At 37.1% G+C, this 17,557-nt stretch overlaps 1 protein-coding gene across 1 annotated transcript in view; it reads left to right on the top strand.

Annotated features, from left to right (window-relative positions):
- VGLL3 (vestigial like family member 3) overlaps positions 1 to 17,557 on the top strand; it is a 58,658-nt gene that overhangs the window by 5,921 nt on the left and 35,180 nt on the right. The window contains exon 2 of the mRNA XM_006046313.4: positions 6,560 to 6,842. Coding sequence (XP_006046375.3) covers positions 6,560 to 6,842 — 283 coding nt within the window. The remainder of the gene's footprint in view (positions 1 to 6,559; positions 6,843 to 17,557) is intronic.

Raw genomic sequence — 17,557 nt, 5'->3', positions numbered from 1 at the left:
TGTTTAAGTCACATTCTAAAGTGAATTTGAGAAGTTAAGTGACTGCTGTTCTAAAACCTGGACACTTAACTTGAATCTCATTCTCATAGGCCCTATTTCCAGTTGGCTTTAAAAAGAAATCTCAAAACTGATAAATCTAGTAATATATAACAATTTATGGTATTATCTCTAGGAAAAACATCTTCATTCAAGAAACAAAGCTCTCTAATACTTAAGTTTCCCGACTCTGGCAGAGACCAGTGAAGGAAATAATTTTGGTCAAAACTCTGCACTGAATCTTTCAAAAAGCACCTCTTTCAGCAGCTGGTTTTCTACTTTAGCTATTCATTTAGGAAGATCCTAAGAATGCCTTGAACGATTAGATACCAACATTTGCTGCTAGAAGTAAGTCATAAATGCCGTATTTATAGATATTTCAGCAGATATCAGATTTATGCTAGTAATTTACAAGTATGATCTAAACTAGGGTAACTGAATTATTTTTCACTTGTCTCCTACTTTAGTAAAGAAGAAAAAAAAAAAAAAAAAAAGGAAAGGAAGAAAGGCCTGAAGTGAACAGGTGTCCTTTTCTCTTGTATTATTTTAGTGTGCCAAAACACTTGTCCTTAGTGGATAGGGTGAGAGGATTCGAAGGATGCCTCCTTTCCGGTTCCTGTGAAGACAGCTAAAGGAATTACCAAACTAATTCCTAGGAATTGAGCTAGATGACCTATGTCTGCAAAAGAATTAGTCTTCACTGATCTGTAGGTTTTTTTTGGCCAGTATTCTGAAAAATCAGAAGAGGCAGCCAATGTAAGAAACAAAATTAAGTGTGAATTTGTCTAGAGCTCCAGCATGTTGCTTATTAGGATAGAGAACTGTACAAGATCTCTGAGATAATCAAGTCAAAATTCCTCATTTTCAGAAGAGGAAGTTCAGGGCCAGAGGTTTTGGTTCTTTACCCAGATTTATGGACTAGTTGTGGTCAAATCTCCTTAACCATTCCAGTTCTTCTTTCTACTGTGTTCCCTTCCCATTCTGGGCTTCCTTAGAAGCCAGAAAAGCAATTAGTAATTTACCCAGTGTTGCTGTCTTATTTTCTCATATAAAAATTTTTGAATATTAGCTACTTGGAGAAATTAGACAATTAGCCAGGTAGATAAACCCTCAAGTTCTCTTTATCATTTTCCTTACAACCCTCTCTCAAATGCTTTGACTATCCTTTTTGTGGCTCCAAGTCTTTGCACAATGACTGACACAAAGTAGGAATTAACTGACAATTCCATGAATAATAGATAAATTTTTAAAAGTGAAATCATACCCTAAATCTTGTAATAGGATTATACAAACATACCAGAAATTTATACGTCAGAAATGTTGTTTCATTCAAAGCAGTCTGTTTGAGAGAGAACACATACCCTCATGATGCGATCATTGCTTAAAACATTTTGGGAATGCAAATTTTGAAATTCTCTCTCAGCCTGTGGCACATTTTTTTGAACATCTTCAAAACTGGAAAATTTTCATCCTTTAAGGGGGTGGGTTTGATTTTTTGATAATGACCAGAATCATTGAGCAGCAAGTGTGCTCATAAAGAGCCAGTGTTATTTTTGGTTTGCTTCTCCCACTGTTAAGAAAAATAAAAACAAACACACAAAGCTAACAAACAAATCTTGAGGTATGAATGTATCTTGTAAATTGACCCTGCTCATATTTCCAAAATAGTATTTTCAGAAAAACTTTATTTTGTTTCTAACTTGCTAAGGGGACAACATATTTCTAGATATAGAAGGTCAGGTTCCTCTAGGTATACATATATTTTGAAAAACAATGCTTTATTTAATAGTCATATTTTGATATGTTTGCATTCCTAATTTTTAAATGTTATAACTAACTTTTAACTTTTCTTAGCATATGATACCATGCTGACTGTGGGCTTCTGTTTGTTTATTCAATTAAATATTATATACAGGCTCATTTTCTTTAATCGGTTTTCTTGGCAGATGCTTTCTAGTCAGACAGGAATAAGTTCTAATCCCATCCCTGCCATTTACTAGTTAGATGCTGACCAAATAATTCAGCTTTTGCATATATAAATTGAGAATAATTATTTAGACTGCATATTTGTGCACTGGTGAGAGTTAGTGAAACAAAATACATCAAAGTTCTGGGAACTATCTTCCTTATCCTGATCCTCATCCTGACCTCCCTCCACCTGATTCCCCCTCCTCCAAATAGACTAAGGGCCAAAACTTCAAGTCTCTCTGAGATAGATTTAAAAATCTGTTATTCAAGTAAATTCAGAAAAATATGATCAAAGAGAAATGCACTACTTTATGGGATTTATAGTTTTGAAACATTGACTAGAGGCTAGTGGACCTTTCTTATAGGCCCTAACCATGTCTGTCAGGATGAGAGAACCATTGCCTTAGAGAAGAAAGTCAGTAGAGATTTTAAGTTATTTCTAAATATTCAGTGATTCATTAAAATATTTTTGTTTCCTTAGAAAAAAGTTTCCACATATGCACAGTGATCATTTGGCATTTTGTAGGCTTAAGCCTTGGGGAGTTAGTGGTATTTGGCTCCTGACATGGAAGTCTTTCTCTTGTCAGACAAATCCTTTCTCCGGCACATTCCTGTGTGAGTTTGTCTCTGTTGTGCCTGATGGCAGTCTGTGAGGTGGTTTGGTATGGTTTGCACTGCCTAGCCAGACTTCCTTCACACTGCTGCTTTCAAGTCTTTCAAAGTTAATTTTAACTTTGTGGTTGTTAGCTCAGTCATTGTTTCATTTAACTGAGGGTTATTTTACCTGAAGAAAACTTGTTACTATTCTGCCATGAGGGGTACATTCAATAAGCCAACTTGTAGTCTTTGAAATTCCTTCTGATGACTTATTTTTGTTAACAATTCTTAAGTGTCTAGTAAGAAAAGCATGAATACTTCTGACAGACTGGGCTATTTTTAGGGAGTGATAGTGCATTTTAAGAAAAATATGAACCACATTGCCTTTCAGCCTTGATTCAGGAAATCTATCTAGGTTCTGATGATTTGAGATTTATTTTCAACGTTTTGAATTTTGTATATTCTTTTCAAGAACAAAGATCGTGCTAGGGAAGTTTAATTCCAAGGAGCATACACCAAGTAAATATAGAATATGCCAACAGTGTACATAAGTAACATACTTAGATTTTTTTTTTTTTGAAGGCAAAGAATTGATTTATAGTCATAGAAGAACAGATAACAGAAGGTAGTCAGGGCTTAAGAATCAATGGGGAGGAAGATTAGAAAGGTGTGAATGTCAGCATGTGAATCAATTGCTGTTTTAATTTTGTGTTCCCATTTTCCTCATGATCACACTTAATGTTCAAGAAATGTGTGTAAGTTCAGTGTTGGCATTTTAGGAAGCTATCTGGCTAATCAGATACTTTAGAATTCTTATTTTAACCAGTGCTTTTGATGGTGAGGTCATAAATGTGCTTGTGTTGTAAATGTAAATATTTAATTGGTTCACTAAAATTTGTGAAAATTGATACAACTTTATCTCAAAAAAAGTGAAAGAAGTGACAATAAATATGCTTTATGTCTTGTCCATTGGTCAATAAATCATAGGCTCCTTTTCTATTTTATTTGTTTGATAGTCTCCAGCAAATTCATTTAATTAGTAGAAGATCTGCCCCAAAAAGCTAGGAGAGAGAAAAAATAATTATTTTATAATCATCCAAGTGTATTTAAATAAAAGCATATAATATAGATATTTTTGTAGTATTGTATTTGAAAGGAATATTCCAATATATATTTATATCTAACCATATATATATATAGATGTATATTATATATAGGAAATATAAAGATTATAGAGAATCAATGCATCCACTGACAGAGAATTGACAGATAAAAGGGATTTTGATACAATGGAAGATTTGGCTTATATTTTCCCATTTCATAGTGAAAAATGTGTAAATTTTAGATTAGTTTATTTGTATCCAATCACTTAACAATTGGGCAAAAAAGAATAACATGAAATTATATAGCAGTTAGAAAATTGTGCAATCTTTAATAGACTGAAAATGTATAGTTTAAATTCAACTGCCAGCAATGTAAAAATTAAGATAATTTTTATCTTTATTATTATTATCATCATTATTGATCATAATACTATGCTATATTTGCATACAATTATCATCATTATTGATCATAATACTATGCTATATTTGCATACAAATGGAAGCTACATTTGTATTTGATTTGCAGTTCAAGTCTTTCACATATAACTTATTTTATTTAAGTGTCAATTGCTAATTGGGATAAAATAAACACTTGCCTTTCTTTGGATAATTAACATAGCCAGGGCTCTTTCATTTAAAGAATAAATGTTAAACAAAGGAAACAAGTAGATGCAAAGCCTGACTCTCACAAACTGATTCTGTGCTGAACGTTAACAGAGAAGAAGAAATTGATTTAATGGATAATACTGAACACTTGTGGCAGTGAAGCCACTCTGTAGTAGTTTTAATTTTTTTCCCCATATAAAAACAGTGCTTCTTTCTAACATGCCTGAGAATTCGGCAGAGTGTGTGCATTTGCTTAAAACCGTATAACTTCGGTAAATGCACGTGTGAATAGAGAGTGCCATCAAGAAATTATACTATTCGTTTAACTTCATAATGGAATTTATAGTCAGGAGTAACTTTAGAGGTCAGTTAGTTCAATATTCTCATTTTATATATAACATGTTACTATGGTGTTTTTATTATTGAAGTTAAACATAAACATGTTCAAATCTATGCAAAACAAATTGTAAGAATTTTGTAACCACTCAGTCATTACCAATCACTTATTCATCAGCAAGGCATGTTCACTCACAGGGAATGAATTTTCTATTCATCATGAATCGATAACCCTACTGAAACAAATTTTAATTAAAAAGGAATATATATGTATGTATGTATGTATGTATATGTAGGTATACACACACACACGTATATAATAATAGCCCTAAATAATAACCAACAGCTTGTAATGTGGCTGAACATTTCAGAGCCTACCTCACATAAGAACAACATATTCATTGCTGGGGAAAAGTGTTCAGTTTTTTGAATGATACGTTTATAATCTGTGGCTATAGATTTTGAAGCTAGTAGTTACCATTAGAAACATTAAGAGTTTGGGTTCTGTGTTTCGATAACATTTGACAATCTATGCTTACTGATATTCTAGAATGATTCACTTCTTATCTACTCACATTCACTTTCCAGCATCCATTTTTCTCTGAAATAAGAACAATGGTATAACAAATGGTCAGGTTTTGTAGGTATACAGATGATAGGATGCTCATTTTGTCATTAAAATAATGAATTTTATAATTTTGTAGCATTATCTTTTTATATATATATAGTAAAATTGTTGATTATAAAAGCGATAGGTACTTGCTACAAAATATTTGGAAATATTGGAAAGCAGGAATAAGAAAATAACAACTACAAGCCTACCACCCAGAAAAAGAATACAAAACATAACATTTTGGTGATTTTTTTCCACACTACATATCCTTCCCTGCCCTCCTCTGACACACATGCGCACGCATGTGTACATCTGTATATTTTTCGTATTCATTCTGGGCCCACCACTTGTACATTCTGTGACCTTTTGCAAGGTCAAAATAATAACAATAATAAAAATAAAAATAATAAATAATAAAACAATAGTAAACAATGTTTGTTGTAGGATTGTAAAGATTAAATGGGGTAATAAATATGAGTGTCAGTCATAATATAAACTATGTCTATAGCTGTGATTATGTTATTTTGAAAATATTTTAAAATTATCAAGTGTTTTTCACTTTGATTTGAAAGCCATAGTAGCCATTGCTAGTACTTGTATTATTTTCAGTAAGTCATCATAATACCTTTTTTCCCTCCTTTTATGATAATGGTGGTAAGTGGAACATCTAAAAAATATGTTCCATGCAAAATGGATCTTCACACAGGCTTATTCTGTCATTTTAGTTTGATTTTTGAGAAATGAGTTCAGCACATCTGCCAAATCCTTTTATAAGATGCTACATTCCTGTTTTTATTTTAGTGTATTTCATTTATGAAAAGCTCTTTTCTTCTCCACCCCTCCCCCAGGCAGTGAGGCCTCCTTCTCTATTCCTCCCCATCCTGAACTATAATGTTGCTGTACATTAAATCTTTAAAATAGAAAATGCGAACAAAAGTGGAAGGGATCTGTCACTTTCTTTTTTAAAAATTCCTTCTTTTGGTATACCTAGGTTAAGAAAAAAAAAAAAAAACACACACAACTGCCTTTCACAGTCTGAGAATATGCCATGGGATAAAGGACATTTTTTTCCCCACCAAATCTGAAATAACAGTCTTTTTTTCAGGGTGGGAAGCAGAAAGCCGGTTTGGGGAAGCGGGTGGGGGAGATGGAGTAAAGCAAATGAAGAAGAATCAGTTTGCGAACATATGTTAATATTTAGAGTCTTTTTTTTTTTTAAGTGAACAGTTAACTAGTTAATGCTTTTTAAATTTTTTTTACAAACTGTCTTTGATACTGTGTTTTGTTTATTCCATCCCAGAAGAAGTTAGCGGTATACAGCAAGATGCAGGACTCTCTGGAAGTCACCCTTCCCAGCAAACAAGAGGAGGAGGAGGAGGAGGAGGATGAGGAGGAGGAGGAGAAAGACCAGCCTGCCGAGATGGAGTACCTTAACTCTCGCTGTGTCCTTTTCACTTATTTCCAGGGAGACATTGGGTCAGTAGTGGATGAACACTTCTCAAGAGCTTTGGGCCAAGCCAGCACCCTTCATCAAGAATCTGCCATTTCAAAAAGCAAGATGGGGCTAACCCCCTTATGGCGAGGTAAGAATTCCAGAGCAGATGCTCTCCAGGCCACTGGCTGTGTTTCGCAACCGTCTGTACCAGGTTCCAGCTGGAGACCTGCCCCTGGAGGACGGATATCCACTCGCTTTTTAATTTTTAAGGACAGCAAGGAATTTCTTTCAGACAAACAGCTGGATCAGTTTTGTCACATGTGGAATGCAGGGTTGGAAAGGATGCAGTCACACCCCTTAAATTCCTCATGGAAAGTAGTGATGCAACCGGCCTGAGTTTATAGTGGCAGGACTGAGCTGCGAAGCACCATTCCTTAAGCCCCGCTGGCCCAATTTGGATCTCTAAATAATGGGCGTGCCTGGATCAGTGTTTAAAAATTAGCTCTTGCTCATTCCACTAGGTGCTATGTGGTGACATAGCAGAGATCTGAGTCTGCCCCAGGAATACAGACTTTGAAAGCCTTCTGTGTTTGCTTGATGGCTTACTCTGTCCCACTCTGTTGTGATGTTAACTCTTTGTAGTGTACAAAACAGATATCAGTGACTGTATCTGCCTGATTTCTGCTTTTTTTTTTTTTTTTAACCTTAGTAAAGCAAAGCAATAGATTGGGCTTCTTCTCCTTTATTTCCCTGTCCATAGAGGTCACAGAAGTGTGTTCAAATCTGATTTGTGACTCACAGAAAATGAGCAGGTGACTACTTAATGGAGATAATTACAACATTAGAGAAAAAACAATCCATCATTCCAATGATCATTTTAGAGAAATGCATTATGAACTTTTCTTCTGAACTCACCTGGTTCCAAGAAGAATCTAGTGAAATGGTTCTCAAAGTGTGGTTTCCAGGACTGGGAACATGAGCGTTGCAAGGGAACTTGTTAGATACGCAAATTCTTGGGCTAAGCCCCAGACCCAGTGAATCAGCAACTCAGAGGTAGAGTAACCTATGTTTTAACCAGCCCTCCCAGGGATTCAGGTGCAGGCTCAGGTTTGATGGTTGTAGATCTAGTGCTGTGAAGATCACAGATTGCTGCTGCTGCTGCTACTAAGTCACTTCAGTCGTGTCCGACTCTGTGCGACCCCATAGACGGCAGCCCACCAGGCTCCACCGTTCCCGGGATTCTCCAGGCAAGAACACTGGAGTGGGTTGCCATTTCCTTCTCCAATGCATGAAAGTGAAAAGTGAAAGGGAAGTCGCTCAGTCGTGTCCGGTTCTTAGCAAACCCATGGACTGTAGCCTACCAGGCTCCTCCATCCATGGGATTTTCCAGGCAAGAGTACTGGAGTGGGGTGCCATTGCCACCTCCTAACTCAGACCTTTGAATTAGACAGAGGGTCCAGAAGAGGCTCTGGGAGTTACTGTAACAAGTGCCCCAGGCGATCCTGTGATGAGGAAAGGCTGGACACCTGTGTTAGGGGCGGGTGAGAGGTGATGAGTGGCCACTTCCTTCTCAGCATCAGTAGAAGGGTTCATACTTGCCTGTCTGCCTGCTTTTCCTTCCCTTTCCTCCTCTTCCCCTCATTCTATCCTTTCACCATCCCTCCCTTCTTTTCTCCTTCCTTCTAGTAAATATGAAAATGTTAATATACACAGAGACTCTAAAGAGGAAGGTGGAATCCATACTCAAGTGACCTAGACCTTGACATAGGTGAATTGGGAAGCATATTGCTTACTTGATTAATAACTATGGACTTACCAAAGAAACTTAGTCATTCGAACACTAAGATGCTAATAGAACCAATGATGTCCTATTAGATAGCACATTGTGAATACTTTTTAAAAGCATGGAGGGTGAAATTAGGAAAAGTTCAGTGACCTAGCTGGCTTTAATGAAGTGTTTGATATATCAATAATAAATGCTATCATGACAGCCAGTCCTGGGAGAGTGAGTGAAACTGTCAGTCACTCAGTTGTGTCCGACTCTATGCAACCCTGTGGACTATAGCCTGCCAGGTTCCTCTGTCCATGAAATTCTCCAGGCAAGAATACTGGAGTGGATGCCATTCCCTTCTCCAGGGGAAAATGCAATGCCTAATTCTTTTAGCATACTGACATATGCAGCCCAGTGACCACTGAACTTGGAATACAGGAATGAAAGTTCCAAATTACAAATAGATGTAAGAGTGATTGTCTAAAGTATCATAACCAGAGTAGTTTTAAGTGAAGTGTTGTGTAAATGTAACAACGCTACAATTCATTGTTTTCCCATAATCTGCCTGACTTAATGGAGAGGACCTTTAGAAAGACGTCAAATTTTAGCATCAAAAGGGTGGATAATGGTAGTGTTTTAGTATTATTAGAATTTTCTTGGCATTATCTTTAATTTGGCCTACAAATCTGTCTCCTGTTTCATTCATTGACATTGACTTATGCAGCAGATATTTATTAAGGTCCTGCTATGTTCTACGTAGTGGGAATATATCAGTGGATAGGAGAGTCTAAGCTTGTACACTCATGAAGCTTTCTAGTAGAAGAGACAGACAGTAAATATATCAATATATTGAGATGCAAGGTATTGTTTTACCTTGTTTTATTTAGGGTGACAATAGATGGTCTAAGATTTTTATTTCAGTACATACCCAAAGGAAATAAGAGTGCTTCTCATCACACAAAAATCTAGAGGAAGATTACTGAAGACAGATGAAACAGCCAGTGCAAAGGACCTGAGGAAGGATTGAACTTGAATGTTCAATGAGAAGTCAAAATGCTGGTGTAAGTGGAGTGAAAGGAAAAGGTGTAGGTAGAGACCAGAATTTTTAGAGCTTTGTAAGTTAGTTTATCAGAATAGCACAGGCAAGCATAGCATGCTCTTCAATCTTCATCTCTCCCTCTTCAGCTAAGACTGTATGTGTCCTGTTTAGTTATCTCACATCATTTCCCCAATACTCAGGATAATGCATTTCTATATGAAAAATATGGAATATAAATTGAATGATCAAGTGATTAAATTAAATGAACCAAATTCATACTATGTACCCAGGATAAGAAAACAAAAAAGTCCTTAATAGAGAATTTATGGTAATAAGTTGTAAGAAATCTTTGGGTACAGTTTTATTTATAAAATAAGGGACTTGAATTAAGGGATTGTTGTGTTTCTCCGTGAAGTTGTGATTTCAAATGTATTACTTACTATCCAGTTATAAATAAAACTTTGTCATAGTTGTGAATTGGTGTTTTTAGTTAAGTGTACATAAGTTGAATAAGATTCATAGGAAATCTCCAACATAAAATTAAGAATTTGGTAACTATGTTATAGAAAAATGTAATAGGGATTCCCATGTCTGGTGAAGAGAGTTGCTTCAAATATTAACTGCCAAAGCAACACCAGTTTGCACAATGCTGTCTTTGGTTGGATTATGTTTGTTTGGGGTTCAAAATTGGACCTTATTATTGCCTGGTGGCAATGTTATCCTCGATATTCAAAGTATCTCTGAGAGTAGCTTCAACTATAATATGTGTTTATTATTACTCATCTCCTATTGTTGTTGTAAAGATTTTTTTGATGATATATATGAATAATTTAGCATAGGGCTTCATGCAAGGTATTAACTGAAGGTCAGATGACTTTTCTCTCTTAAGTAAGTTTTCACTCATTTGGCACACAGAAAACCAACCTTGTATCTTTACTCAGAAACATTGTTTTCTGGAAGTTTGTATTCCTGGCAAAAAGCACAGTGTCTTGAACATACTAGATATGGAAGGCTATTGACAATTTTGATGGCCATGGAGTAATACTTTATGAGGAGCTGTTGACCAGCTGTATTAAATTAAAGGGTCTAATTTATGGCACGAGGTTTTTTTTTTTTTTTTACAGTGCTGCACAAGTGCTGCAGTGCTTCAAAGGAATTTAAAATTGAATTATGTTTGATTGCCGAATATATTTCTACATAAATCTTCAGACAAGTGATAGAGTGTCAGCTAATGATGGAATCGTGGTCATACTTTGAGCTTGTATCTTGATGGACTTAGGAAAATCCTCTCTAGATGTTTTGTGATTTTTCCTGTCCTTTCCAAAGGAAATATTTGTCCTTTATTAGGCACAACATCACATGAACTACCTCTTCTCCCACTGTATCTTCTAATGGATTATATAGGGCTTCTCACTTAAGAAAACCTAATGAATCTGATTGTCTCATCCCATCCAAATAGAAACATCAGCTTCAAATATATCTATTCACTGATTTCAGTGCTTAAGTTTTATTACAGAAAGTGTGTATGTGTGTGTTTGTGTGTGTAGGAAAAGGGAGTAGTTAAGTCAAGACATAGCCAAATAGATCACTGACTTAAAAACTATGCTGAATGGTAAACTTGATATTTTTTTTTCCTTTTATGGTTGCAAAGTAAATATATTCTGCATAATTGATCTACACAGTGTCTTCTTGGAGCAACGTTCTCATAAGAAAGATCTCTCAAAATGAGCATTAAACTTAGACAGCAAATAGGAAGAAGGGGAAGGAGGGCCTGTCTCTTGGGTCAGCTGACACAGGGAAGGAGAGAGTTGAGCGGCCTCTCCAGAAGGCCATTGGAAGTGATCATTGTGGGGAAGTTTAAAATAAACACTTTGGAGAAAATTGAGGTCTGGTTTATCTCAGTTACTTGCCTTCAGGGATTATGGGCATCTGATAGCACCCCATGAAATTCTCATTTTAGAGTCACAAGGACTATTTTGAGCAACTCTAGAACAAAATAAGTGGAGTTCAATCTTTGTACATAATAGTAATGCTTAATTACTGAGTGACAGGTAACACTGGAACACATATCAGTTCACCTCTGACCCCAAAATTTATTTTTATAGAAAGTAGAACAAGAGGAAGAAAATTGTAGACTGAGAAGGGAGGAACATTGCTTTTCACTAAGGTTAATTAAAAAGGTAAATATTATCTTTTAGCATGGATGTTTTCAGTCAGTATTAATTCAAAGCATATGTTTTCTGGAAATTTTTAAGATCTTCAGTTCAGTTCAGTCGCTCAGTCATGTCCAAGTCTTTGTGACCCCATGAATCACAGCACACCAGGCCTCCCTGTCCATCACCAACTCCCCAAGTTTACTCAAACTCATGTCCATCGAGTTGGTGATGCCATCCAGCCATCTCGTCCTCTATCATCCCCTTCTCCTCCTGCCCCCAATCCCTCCCAGCATCAGAGTCTTTTCCAATGAGTCAACTCTCTGCATCAGATGACCAAAGTATTGGAGTTTCAGCTTCAACATCAGTCCTTCCAAAGAACACCCAGGACTGATCTTCTTTAGGGTGGACTGGTTGGATCTCCTTGCAGTCCAAGGGACTCTCAAGAGTCTTCTCCAACACCAAATTTCAAAAACATCAATTCTTCGGTGCTCAGCTTTCTTCACAGTCGAACTCTCACATCCATACATGACCACTGGAAGAACCATAGTCTTGACTAGACGGACCTTTGTTGGCAAAGTAACGTCTCTGCTTTTTAATATGCTATCTAGGTTGGTCATAAGTTTCCTTCCAAGGAGTAAGCATCTTTTACTTTCATGGCTGCAGTCACAATCTGCAGTGATTTTGGAGCCCAGAAAAATAAAGTCTGACACGGTTTCCACTGTTTCCCCATCTATTTGCCATGAAGTGATGGGACCAGATGCAATGATCTTAGTTTTCTGAATGTTGAGCTGTAAGCCAACTTTTTCACTCTCCTCCTTCACTTTCATCAAGAGGCTTTTTAGTTCCTCTTCACTTGCTGCCGTAAGGGTGCTGTCATCTGCATATCTGAGGTTATTGATATTTCTCCTGGCAATCTTGATTCCAGCTTGTGTTTCTTCCAGCCCAGCGTTTCTCATGATGTACTCTGCATATAAGTTAAATAAGCAGGGTGACAATATACAGCCTTGACATACTCCTTTTCCTATTTGGAACCAGTCTGTTGTTCCATGTCCAGTTCTAACTGTTGCTTCCTGACCTTTTAAGATCTAGAAACCCATTTTTCATTTTAATATAGTCTTCATTTTTGGTGGCTCAGACAATAAAGAATCTGTCTGCAATGCCAGAGACCTGGGTTCGATCCCTCGGTTGTGTAGATCCCTTGGAGAAGGGAATGGCTATTCACTCCAGTAATCTTGCATGGAGAATTCTATGGACAGAGGAGTCTGGCGGTCCCCAGTCCATGGGGTCACAAAGAGTTGGACATGACTGAAGGGCTAATACTTTTACTTTCTTTTTTTTTCAAAATTAATAAAATATTTTTTAAATTGTTTAATTTTCTCTTGCATAAAATATTTACCTTTAGATTTTTTTCAGAGAAACTGAATGTTAATGTAAAACATATCCCAGCTACTGTGAAATTGAAAAGAACCTGTTGATATACCATTTAAGCTCTTTTATGTCTCTCAGACATATTTCTGTTAAAAAATCACACCAGTGAGATTACTGGGTATGCATTGGGTGGGTTTATTAGACAATTTATTTTTTTTCCTTTTTGTTGTTGTTTAGAAATAGGGTATGTATGTTTGTGTGTATTTTTTAATCCCAAATGCAAACTGAACCAAAGTATATCTAGACATTTTGTACGTGTTAGACTCAGTGTGAACGTCATCCAAATATTGTGTCATTGAGCCCAAAGTCACCATAGAGTGTTAATATCACATAGTTCTGAATTGCTGAAAAGTAATATTGCATGGAAATACTGTGTGCAGTTTTTCATAAGCTTTTTCATCCAAAAAATGTGGCTGTGATTAAATACTTGTAAGCAAAGAGTCATGTAATGAAAAAAATTTACATACATATGAAATAAGCATACTGATTCCAGGCATGAAACAAAGAATATCATCTGTTTCTTTGTAGCAAGAATTTCTTTTTTAACAATCAAGATACCAGATAGTGATTTTGAAATGTAGACTTGCCCATAAACATATTTTCTATTCAATATCTTTTCATTTATTTGTAGAATGCAACATTATTTTTTCAAAACACTGCATTGATCTCTGCAAACTTTAAGTTAATCTCAGGAGACACACTGACTGGGAAAGTACTAAAGTTGCTTCTAATTTGATTTTTCCCTGGCACATTTTAAAGCTTTGTTCAGCCTTTATGGGGTGTGTTTTTTAGAACAGACTTCTACTTTCAATGATAACATGTTCACTAATCACAATACAATATGTAATAAATAGGATAATATTTTTGTAAGGAATTTTTTCATTATTTATATTTCTTCATGCCTATCCAAAATGTGTAAACATCTGTACCATATATTAGGTCCGTGGACATGAATGAAAGAAACAAAAGGAAAGCATCCAGGAAAATGGCATATACTCTCTGTACTTTTGACATTTTAATGGGAGATATTAGTAAGGAGAACTCTATCTCTGGCACACACCTGTGGGTTGAGTTCAGCTGTTATTATGGGATTCTGGTCCCACAAGAGATAAAACTTATGAGCAGAATGAAGAGTTTGGTACCAAAGATTGGATCTCTGAGAGCAAAGGAGCAGGTCGGTGGTGGCAAAGCTGCACTATGTAATATAAGAAGCCTCTATAAGCTCTTTCATGAGTTTTGAACTTTAAATGTCGACTGCTTTCACTGTGAGTATGATAGAAATATTCTACAAATGTCCGTCATTTATAGTCTTCCTGGGTGGCACCAGTAGTAAAGAACCTGCCTGCCAATGCAAGAGACACAAGCGACATGGGTTCAATTCCTGGGTCAGGAAGATCCCCTGGAGGAGGGCATGGCAATCCACTCTGGGTGTTCTTGCCCGGAGAATCCCATGGATAGAGGAGCCTGGCAGGCTACAGTCCATGGGGTCACAAACAGTCGGAAATGACTAAAGCGACTTAGCACCGCCATCATGTAAGGCAAATTGAATTTTCTTCCTACACCTTACACAATTTTCCTTCTTGTCATTGGCACCCAGGTTTCATATGTCAGAGGAGGACAATGCCTAAATTGATCACATTTGCCCAATGCCAGAAGGCTTGACTCTAAGCGCTATTTTCCAATAGATTGTGATTGTGATAAAACTAAGTCATCCGAGTAAAACTTTGCCAGGTCTGCTGGAAGCTTTGAAGAATAGTTTGCTTTTCATCCTTTGCCTCTACAAGATCATCATCATTTATGTTTCCTCAAGGATTTGAGATCCAAGGAGATTCTGGGCAGGGGCCGGGGGGAGACTTGAATTGAGACACTGAAAAGTTGTCTATCTGTGGATGGGGTGGATGATAGTTCTGCCGTGAGGCTGATGGGGAGAGAGAGGAAGAGCTTACAGACTTAGCCTTTAGTGAAGCTAAATAAAGAAAATATTTGAAACAACCCAGTGATATCCTAATTATGTTCATCAAAGTGCATATATGGAAGTTGAGTCAAGTTACTTAAAATTTCCCTGAGGTTAAAAAAAAAAAACTATGTCCTGAAAGTTTATGAAGAACGTGGACATGTCTGACATGTCCACGTTCTTACTTCAGAAACTTTTATTTCACATAAACTTTTTCATATAAACTTATTTCACAGTACTTCTTGGGATATCCTTCATTTCATGGAGATATCTAGCAAGGTTCTTTTATGTGGAGCCCAGTATAAAAATGCTGTTGTACTGTACATGCATAACTAATTTACTAACAACCTTATTTTTATAGATAGAAATAATCCATAGGACAATTTCACAGAATGGTTAAAAGCATGGGGCCAGAAGATACTTGGAATTAAATGAGCTCAAATGCCTTATATTTGATTGGAAGACAGTAAGCCACAAACAAGCCAACAGATCACTTGGGGTCCTACAATAAGAGAGGATGATTGCTGGATACCAGCTCTCGACCTGGGCTCTCCAGACTCCCAGGCCAGGGCTTGCTCAGTTGCCTGTGCTGGAGGCAACAGGCTACAGCTGGAGTAGCTATCTCTCTAAACACAGATCTTACCATAACCCTTCCTAGGAACTATACTCCATAAAAATTAATTTAAAAAGAAAAAACAAAACTCTTTTTAAGCTCACTGGACCTCCTCAGGATAGTACTCACATTTAGTGCATGACTTGTTTAAGGCTATGAAAAGCCAACCTAGACAGCATATTAAAAAGCAGAGACATTACTTTGCCAACAAAGGTCCATCTAGTCAAAGCTATGGTTTTTCCAGTAGTCATGTATGGATTTGAAAGTTGGACTATAAAGGAAGCTGAGCGCTGAAGAATTGATGCTTTTGAACTGTGGTGTTGGAGAAGACTCTTGAGAGTCCCTTAGACTGCAAGGAGATCCAACCCGTCCATCCTAAAGGAAATCAGTCTTGATTGTTCATTGGAAGGACTGATGCTGAAGCTGAAGCTCCAAAACTTTGGCCATCTGATGCAAAGAACTGACTCATTTGAAAAGACCCTGATGCTGGGAAAGATTGAAGGCAGAAGAAGAGAAGGACAGAGAATGAGATGGCTGGATGGCATCACCAACTCAATGGACATGAGTTTGAGTAAACTTGGGGAGTTGGTGATGGACAGGGAGGCCTGGCATGCTGCAGTCCCTGAGGTCACAGAGTCGGACACGACTGAGCGACTGAACTGAACTGAACTGTAAGGCCATACCCATGTGGGTCCTTCTTGGACTGTAGTATGTTTGCCACCATCTGCCCACTGAGTCCTTTTTTGATTCCTCAAATGCTGCTTTGTGCAAGTATGTGTACTTCTGGCCTTTCTCCACACACTTTTTCATTAGCTTAAAACACTCTTCCCTAACTCTTCATATGGCTAGCCCTCCTGACCCTTTTGATTTTGCTGTTACTTTCTAAGCCAGTTTCAATGCCCTGTCTGTGTATTTCCCCTCCTGAGAGCACAATCTAAGTTACATTGCTCATGTCTATTTATTTCTCTGTTCCCTGCCAGATGTGACTGAAGATGGCATCTGTCCAATCATCCGTAGTCACCCCATGTTTCATGCATAGTAGGACATCTATAAATATGTCATGAACATTCAGTGGAGAAATTGAAGCAAAGCTGGGAATTGTTCTCTCTCTTGCTTATTTATCTCCAAGTGCTATTCTTTGATATCATTCCCCCCTTCTCAATATCTCCTCCAATCCATAACCCACCTGAATCTCCTCCACTCATGATTTCCACAGATTTTTCACCAAATTCTAGGTGTTCAGGTTATAGTTACAAGTGTGCTGACTTGTGGCAGGCACAGTTGTGATGAGTGACAGCCATTCCTTGCCTCAGCTTCTACATCTCTAAAATGCGAATAATAACAGTAACTACCTCATAAGTTTGGAGTGTGGACCCAATGAGATCAACCCATGAAAAGCTCCTGGCCTTGTATCCAGTACTGGGTCACTGACATTAAATGTAAACTATTATTATTTTCAGTCTAGAAACTCCCAGACCTCTACAGAAAAACTAAATGGGAATACATCTTTCTTGATGTAAAGTGAGTGCTGGCAAGTATCCCTAAGTATGATCTTACTTCCCTTTGTTTTGGCATTAAAATGGTTAGTTTGAGTGAAAATTGTATTTGCCTTTAAAAGAAGTTGGTAAACATCATTTGCAATCTACCTGAATCATGTCCATGGCATAACCTTTTTTTTTTTTTTTTAACCTGTGACGTATGTACCCGTGACCTCGGCTCAGACCTAACTGCATTAACACACACAGGAGAAAGCGAAGTTTTCCAGTCCTAGACTTGTCCACCTCAGCCTAGACAGTGACCGCCTAAACTAAGCCAGCAACACTAAGGGCTCATTCATCATCTGGGCCCCTGCGCATTGGCTTGGCGTGAAACCTGTGTCTGGTATCATTACCTGGTATCATT

Source organism: Bubalus bubalis, chromosome 1 (assembly GCF_019923935.1).
Source record: "Bubalus bubalis isolate 160015118507 breed Murrah chromosome 1, NDDB_SH_1, whole genome shotgun sequence".
NCBI lineage: Eukaryota > Metazoa > Chordata > Mammalia > Artiodactyla > Bovidae > Bubalus > Bubalus bubalis.
Note: the sequence above shows the minus strand (reverse complement) of the source record. Positions and strands in the feature narration are given on the sequence as shown.